Here is an 8306-nt window from a genome sequence, read left to right on the forward strand (position 1 = left end):
AAAAAAAAAAAAAAAAGAATGCCTGGGCTAAGGAGATGCTGAGAGGTTGGGTCATGTTCATGGTTAAGAGCTGGGTGAAGGGCTGTGCACTGGTCTCCCGGGACTGCCCAGCTTGGTTTACTCCTGCTCACTCTGTTTCTGTAGGAACCACCACTCTCTCCAATATCCTTCCTGTCTTTCTATTTTTAATGTTTTGTGTAAGTTAAAAATTGTGTGTTTCAGTTACTTGCGTCCACCAGGACCATGAGTTAAAAGTCATAATAAGGCACTATCTCACTACCATGAGAAAAAAAGAAAAATGAAATTTCCTTCTCAGGAAGTTTGCAGATAATGTGGACAGCTTCAGCTTCAGCCATCAAAGAATTTCATCACAATTTCAGTGCTGATTTGAAGATGATATCAATTTGAAGAAAAAGATGGGAGAACAGATGTCCCGTAGCCCAGTTGGCTGGTAAGTGGTCAACTTCCAGTACTTACTGGCTTTACCAAATGCCACCTCATATAACCGATTCCTCAGCTGAATCTCTGATTACTGAAGCGAAGTCAGGGAAGAAGGTGGGGGTGAGGGTCGTGTGGCCCAGGAGATAGCTGCTTGCTATTTGTAGCAAGGCCAGCAGACTGACAGATTATAATTAGAAATTATTTTATTTATTTATGTACTTTTTTGAGATAGTCTTACTATGTCGCCCTCAGTAGAATGCCATGGCATCACAGCTCACAGCAACCTCTAATTCTTGGGTTTAAGTGATTCTCTTGTCTCAGCCTCCTTAGTAGCTGGGACTATAGGTGCCCACCACAATGCCCAGCTATTTTTTGTTGCAGTTGCCATTGTTGTCCTAGATGGCCCAGGCTGGGTTTGAACCTGCCAGCCTTGGTATATGTGACTGGCGCTGAAACCACTGTGCTAGGGGTGCCAAGCTGAAACCACTGTGCTAGGGGTGCCAAGGAATTATTTTGAATATAGCCCAAAATTTATTTTAAGGACCTATGGTGTATGTGCACCAGGATACCATGTGGTTTAGGTCCCCTCACTCCATCTGAGGCACCCTGGGGTTAACAAGCTAATGAATCTGGAAAGGAGAAGGGAACACAAAATCAGGAGCAAATACCACCTTGCACCCCTGATTTTATGGTTCTAGATTCAGGGATAATCTCTTGATATTTGGAAGGGAGTATTTGGGAGCAGCTAAAAGGAAGTCCTACTTTATAGCCTAGAGTGAACTTACAGAACTTATGACCCTAAGAATTTGTAACCCCTAAAATAAAGGAAGCAGCTGCAGGACAGCTGCGGGCTTGAGACAGTAATCGAAAGTAGATGCAGATATGATTATAAATGCCCTTTGCAATATTATATAGGCACACAGACACACTCTCTCACACCACACACAGCACCACAGTGTGAGACCTGGTCGTTTGTGCGAGATTTAGTCTATCCTGCCTTCCTTGCTCCTATTTTTTATTTTTACTTATTAATTAATTTTATTTTTTGAGACAGTCTCATTTTGTCACCCTCGGCAGAGTTCTATGGTGTCATAGCTCACAGCAACCTCCAACTCTTGGGCTTAAGCAATTCTCTTGCCTCAGCCTCCCAGTAGCTGGGACCATAGGCACCCACCACAACACTCAGCTACTTTTAAAAAATTTTTTTGTTGGCTCGGCGCCTGTGGCTCCAACGGCTAAGGGGCCAGCCACACACACCTAAGGTGGCGAGTTCAAATCCCCAGCCCGGGCCCGCCAAACAACAATGATGGCTGCAACCAAAAAATGGCCAGGCGTTGTGGTGGGCGACTGTAGTCCCAGCTACTTGGGAGGCTGAGGCAGGAGACTCGCTTGAGCCCAGGAGTTGGAGGTTGCTGTGAACCTGATGCCATGGCACTCTGCCCAGGGGAACAGCTTGAGGCTCTGTCTCAAAAAAAAAAAAAAAAAAATTTTTTTTGTTGTAGTTGTCATTATTGTTTGGCAGGCCTGGGCTGGGTTTGAACCCGCCAGCTCCAGTGTATATGGCTGGTGCCCTAGCCAGTGAGCTACAGGTGCCAAGCCTATTTACTTATTTATTTTAACACAGAGTCTCACTTTGTTGCCCTCAGTAGAGTGCTGTGTTGTCATAGCTCACAGCAACCTCAAACTCTTGGGCTTAAGCGATTCTCTTGCCTCAGCCTCTCAAGTAGCTGGGACTATAGGCTCTGGTCACAACATCTAGCTATTTTTAGAGACGAGGTCTTGCTCTGGCTCAGGGTGGTTTCAAACCTGTGAGCTCAGGTAATCCACTCTCCTCAACCTCCCAAGTGCTAGGATTACGAGTGCTATTTTTATTTTTATTTATTTATTTATTTTGAGACAGAATCTCAACTGTCACCCTGGGTAGAGTGCTGTGGCATCATAGCTCACGGCAACCTCTAACTCCAGCTCAAGCCGTCCTCTTGCCTCAGTTTTTCTATTTTTATTTATTTCTTTTCTTTTCTTTTTTTCTGAGACAGAGTCTCAGTGTGTTGCCCTTGGTACAGTGCCCTGGTGTCATAAATCATAGCAACCTTTAATTCTTGGGCTTAAGCAATTCTCTTGCCTCAGCTTTCCAAGTAGCTGGGACTACAGGCGCCCACCACAATGCCTGGTTACTTATTTATTTATTTTGGTTGTAGTTATCATTATTGTTTGGCAGGTCTGGGCTGGGTTCAAACCCGACAGCTCCGGTGTATGTGGCCCTAGCCATTGAGCTACAGGAGCCGAGCCAGTTTTTCTATTTTTATTTATTTATTTAGACAGAGCCTCAAGCTATCGCCCTGGGTAGAGTGCCGTGGCATCACATCTCACAGCAACCTCCAACTCCTGGGCTCAAGCTAGTCTCCTGCCTCCGCCTCCCAAGTAGCTGGGACTACAGGCACCCACCACAACATCTGAGTATTTTTTGGTTGCAGTCGTCATTGTTGTTTGGCGGGCCTGGGCTGGATTCTAACCCCCCAGCTCAGGTGTATGTGGCTGGAGACTTAGCTGCTTGAGCCACAGGTGCCAAGCCGAGTTTTTCTATTTTTAGTAAAGACAGGTTCTGTCTTTTGCTCAGGCTGGTCTCAAACTTCTGAGTTCAAACAATGCACCTGCCTTGGCTTCTCAGAGTGCTATGATTACAGGTGTGAGCCATTGGGTCCAGTCCTTGCTCCTATTTTTAAAAGTTGTTTATTCGGGCTCGGCGCCTGTGGCTCAAGCGGCTAAGGCGCCAGCCACATACACCTAAGGTGGCAGGTTCGAATCCCCAGCCCGGGCCCGTCAAACAACAATGATGGCTGCAACCAAAAAATGGCCAGGTGTTGCGGCGGTGCACCTGTAGTCCCAGCTACTTGGGAGGCTGAGGCAGGAGACTCGCTTGAGCCCAGGAGTTGGAGGTTGCTGTGAGCGTGATGCCATGGCACTCTACCCAGGGGGATAGCTTGAGGCTCTGTCGCAAAAAAAAAAAAAAAGTTGTTTATTCGTTTGTTTAGAGACCAAATTTTGCTTTCTCTGTTGCCCAGGCTGGAGTCCAGTGGCCCAATCATAGCTCACTGTAACCTTGAATTTTTGGGTACTGCTCACACCAGCCTGTTCTCTGTTCCTCATTATAGTAGGTTGAACTGTGGTTCCCCACAATTACGTTCATCCCAAATCTTAAAATTTGACTTTATTAGGAATAAGGATCTTTGCCAGTGTAATTAAGGTAAAGATCTCAAGAATAGATTAACCTGGATTAGGGTGGGCCCTAAAACCAATGACAAGTGTCCTTATAAGAGAAGAGTACTCAGGAACAGAGGAGCCGGCCATGGAAGAGGGAAGAGACTGGAGGATGTGTCTACAAGCCAAGGAACACCAAGGAACACCTGCCAGCAGCCCTAAGGAGCCAGGAGTGAGGCAGGAAGCACATTCTCCCTTGGAGCCTCCAGACAGAACCGACTCTCCTAACACCTTGATTTTGGACTTTCAGCTTCCAGATCTTGGAGGGGATACATTCCTCTTACTTGAAGCCACCTGGTTTGTGGTACTTTCTTAAGGCTGCCATGGGAAACTAATACACTCACTCATAGCTAATTCTCACTTCACGGCCTTTGTACTTACCTTTCCCTCTGCCAGGAGTGTCCTTCGCCCAGATTTTTGCATAATTTGCGCTGTCCTTCCCCCCAATTTTTGCATGGTTTGCTCTGTCTCATTATTAGCTCAGCTGAAGTTCTCCCCAGTCTCCCCATCTCTAGTTACTCTTTATTCCCACCCCCCTGCCTTGGTGTCCTCACAATAACCATCACCACCCCAAACTCCCTTTCCAGTCATTTGTTTACTGCATTCCTGTCCCCTCCCCACATCCCATGTGAGTTTGAAGAGGACTTCGATTACCTGGTTCTTGGCTCTAATCCACCACCCAGAACAGTGCTTGCCACGTAGTTGGTGCTTAATACATGAAAACTGATGAAAACGCCTACTAAAAGAATGAACGGGAGGTGGCGAGTTCTGAACACTGCAAATCACCTCCACTGACTCATGCATTTGAGCCTGGGGAATCCCTTCTTTCCTTCTTTCTGAGCTCATCTCTGCCATTGCTTCCTCTTGAAGGAGGTGATCCCTGCTTTTGGCAATACGGACAAGAGAACTACTCTGAAAACATGGAAGAAATTCAAGAATGTGTACCTTTCTTTGTTTATTACCATTTACCCAGGGCTGGGAGTTTGAGTCTCTAAATTCCTTATCGGTAGCCACGTCAGGAGGTTGAAACATGCCTCATCTTGCTGAAGAATAGAGGAGTGACAGAGATGGAAATGAAAGCGTAACAGAAACTTGGACCGATCACAGACTCAAAACCGGTACATCTCCTTTCCATCTCAGAACTGGGAACTGAAACCATTCCATAGGAAGCTCTTTCTTCCCCTCCTACAGAAAAACCTTTGTCAACCTCAATTCCTTTTTTTTACTGCACAAATCCTAACAGCAATCTTCATCAAACTCTCAGTAAAGGGCTAATGCTCTCACAATCTTACATGAATCTTCCACATTAAATTGTTTTTATTTACTCCCAGACTTTTTCCACCCTTGTCTCAGCACGGATTTGATTTTTTACTTGAATTACATGATGTAGCTCAACATCTGCGTCCTTACCTTACTTTGCAGCGTACACAGTGTACAGTGTGCAGTACTTTTCCACCAGGACATAGTTAACAACCCATAAAAGTCTCTGCTTAAGTAAGAAATCCATTTCTGTGAACCATAACCCAGACATACGCGATACCAGACTGTGTCAAATTTCAAAATTTATTGAAATAGTAACTTTATTATCAAGGACAGAAACACAAGCAAATGAACCAGGAGGAATCTTCCCCCTTTAACCATTTGGGCAGCAGGGCCTGTCCCTTTTAATGATAAAAGCAAACAGAGGTGGGAAGCAGCTTTCTTCCCCAAAGCCTGTTTAACTGCTCAACCTTAAAATTAGTGTAAACAAGAGGGAAATGGATTAATTGCTGGTAGTAGCACCAATGCCATTTTCTTTCCCCTAATAACACTGCTTAGCTCAGTCCCTCCCAGAGCTAATTTGCCACCTCTGGAAACTCAGGTATTAACCAATCTTTAGTATCTCTTTACCAAATCCATTTCTGCTAAAGCTTGGCTGAAAGATGAATTGGTCCACAGAACTCAGGTGACCTATATACTTGTTTAATGATGCCTGGGCTCCCTCCAGGAGCAATATCACTCCTCTCCAATCTCTAGCTCTCCGTATTCCTGCTGGAGCCCACAACTGGCTGGACATCACCCCATGAGCGGAGAGCCGCCCAAATCTCAGACTGGTGAAGAAAGCAGTCCAGCAAGTCACAAGTTCTGATGGGCGGCTCTGAAGTTCCAACTCTGCTCAGCAGAAGGGTTGACAATTTGCCCATCTTCAGTCTCGATAGAGTCGGAGATTAAGCAAAAATTTCAGATGACTGGAAGGTTTACTCTCTGTTCTCCCAAGATTTCTGTGGTCACACCTTAGAACCCAGTCACCCACTCTACCACACAGTTCTCTAAATCTGATTCTCTGAATCTGGAAGTTCCAGGAAACCTTAGGCCCAGTCTGATGATGTTACTCTGTGCAGTAGCCCAGAGGTTTCTCCAGAGATCTTGGTTCTTGGTGTGGTTGTTTAATGAGAGATTGGGCCCAAATAAGAGGGGCTCTATAGCTCACTGGGGATTGCCCATTAATGTATCTGGGATGTTTCTTGTAATGGTCGGGTCGCCCGTGAGCTCGACGCTAGTGCTCCGGTTACTGTCCGGTTCACCTGATGGCTTCTTTCGGAGGCAGCGGTTAATCAAAGTGGAGAAGAAGTTAGGAAAAGATGGGCTAGAGAAATAGTACACCAAGGGGTCCAGCATACTGTTCATGTAGGTGAAGCTGAGGGTGATGAAAAACGCCAGGTCCACTGAGCGATACAGTTCACAATTCTGCGTCCCTGAAGTGTACAGGAGCCAGAAAATGCGTATCCGCACAGCCACACTGGGAAGGAAGCAGATGATGAAGACGATGGCCACCACCACGATGAAGTTGATGGCTCTCTTGATCTTGGCATGCCTGTCCATTTGCCTCTGCCGCAGGCTCCAGATGATTCTGGCTGAGCAGTACAGGATGATGGCCAGGGGTAGGAAGAACTCCAAGAGGAACATGGCATCGTGCCACCTGAAGGTATAGCAGATGCTGAAGCTGCTGCACAGATTGGCAGAGCCATTCTGGATCAGCATCTTTTTGCGCAGGAGGTGAACTGTCAGGCCAATGGTGATGCCCCACAGGAGGCAAGAGATGATGGCTGCTGTCCGGTTGGAGATCTTGTTCAGGGCATGGTGGGGATGGACCACCCGGAAATACCTATCCACGGCCACCACTGTGAGGAAGATGATGCTGCCCTGGCGGTTCATAGCCAACATGAAGAGCATCAGCCGGCAAGGGATGTCCCCAAACTTCCAGTCCCACTTCCTCACATAGTTGTCCGTCAGGAACGGCAGGCAAATGATCAGGAGAAAGTCAGCCACGGCCAGGTTGAACAGGAAAATCCGGCTGGATTTCCAGGACTTGAGGTGGAAACAGAAAATCCACAGGGCAAGGCCATTGCCCAGAAGCCCGAAAACAAACTCCAACCCTAACACCGGCGGCAACACTTTGGCAATGAAGTCGTCTCGGAACACACAGCAGTTCTTCTTGTCTATTTCCAGAAAGTGTTTCTGCAGGTAGTGCTGGTTCATGAGTGGAGCTGGTTAGTCGATGGAGCACCTCACCTAGCAAGCAGTCAAGGGAAGAGGTGTGTGTCTATGTGGTGAACGTGGCTCAGCGCTGGCTTTTATGTCATGTCTGGGTGTTGAAATAGATGACTGAGTGGTTACCAGGAAACTATGAAATCGCTAAAAAAAAAAAAAAAGCCAGCAAGGCTCTTATGCAACCTGCTGTTTGCATAAACAAGTAATAAAAATCCCCTAGGCAGTCAGGAACCCACAGCATTTCCTAAATGTAAAGGGTAAGTTTAGACAAGCCAGCTGGCATTTGTGAATAACTGAAATGTGGCAGCTACCCCTTCCGAATGTGCTGGTTTGCTGATTGAGTACTTTGCAATGCAGAATTACTTCACCATCATTGGTTAGCATAATTAACAAAATGACAACAATAATAATAATAGTTTTCTGTGTTAAACAGCATGGGTTTCCAGAAACACTAAAGATTAGCATGGAATATTAGCATGGGTATAACATAAGCAGTAGCATGCATATGATTTCTTTTGAAAGGCTGAGAAGACAGTAATTGCTGGTTTTATGAGGTCCAGGCTGAATTTGTTTCCTATGCCATTTCTGTGCACAAGTACAGATTATTGCTTTTCTGTACCAGAACTCTGCAATTAATCTCTAGTTAGGAAAAAAAAAAAAGCTACTTGAGAGCATAATATTTTATATGATGTTTGAAAACTTGAGCCCAATTTGGATTACCAGTGGTATGTTAAAGTAAGTTGGGTTTTTGGTTTGTTTATATTAGATTGTGATATGCTTCTGTGCTCAAGTAAGTTATTTTTAAGTACATGATTTTTTTTTAAATTAATGAGCTTGATTTTAAGTTCACAGTGAAACTGAGCAATAAGTATGGGCTGTTCTTATGTACCCCCATCCTCACTCACATACAACCTCCCCTATGAAGTATGTAATTTTTTTTTTATTTTGAGACAGAGTCTCACTATGTCACCCTTGGTAGAGTGCCATGGTATCACAGCTCACAGCAACCTCAAACTCTTGGGCTCAAGCAATTCTCTTGCCTCAGCCTCCCATGTAGCTGGGACTACAGGTGCCCA

The 8306-nt window shown here is 45.6% G+C and overlaps 1 protein-coding gene across 1 annotated transcript; it reads right to left on the minus strand.

The window, feature by feature from the left end:
• Positions 1-5248: 5248 nt before the first annotated feature.
• Positions 5249-7370, minus strand: LOC100963759 (hydroxycarboxylic acid receptor 2). Its single transcript, XM_003804027.3, has one exon. It carries the CDS (start codon positions 7216-7218, stop codon positions 6166-6168), a length of 1053 nt encoding a protein of 350 aa, XP_003804075.2. The 5' UTR covers positions 7219-7370; the 3' UTR covers positions 5249-6165.
• Positions 7371-8306: the final 936 nt, after the last annotated feature.

The sequence above is a fragment of the Otolemur garnettii genome, unplaced genomic scaffold (assembly GCF_000181295.1).
Source record: "Otolemur garnettii isolate 467f Iridium unplaced genomic scaffold, OtoGar3 scaffold00099, whole genome shotgun sequence".
NCBI lineage: Eukaryota > Metazoa > Chordata > Mammalia > Primates > Galagidae > Otolemur > Otolemur garnettii.

Excerpts from the sequence above, each read along its gene's own strand:
- LOC100963759 (XM_003804027.3), bottom strand. The coding sequence starts at position 7,218 with ATGAACCAGCACTACCTGCAGAAACACTTTCTGGAAATAGACAAGAAG.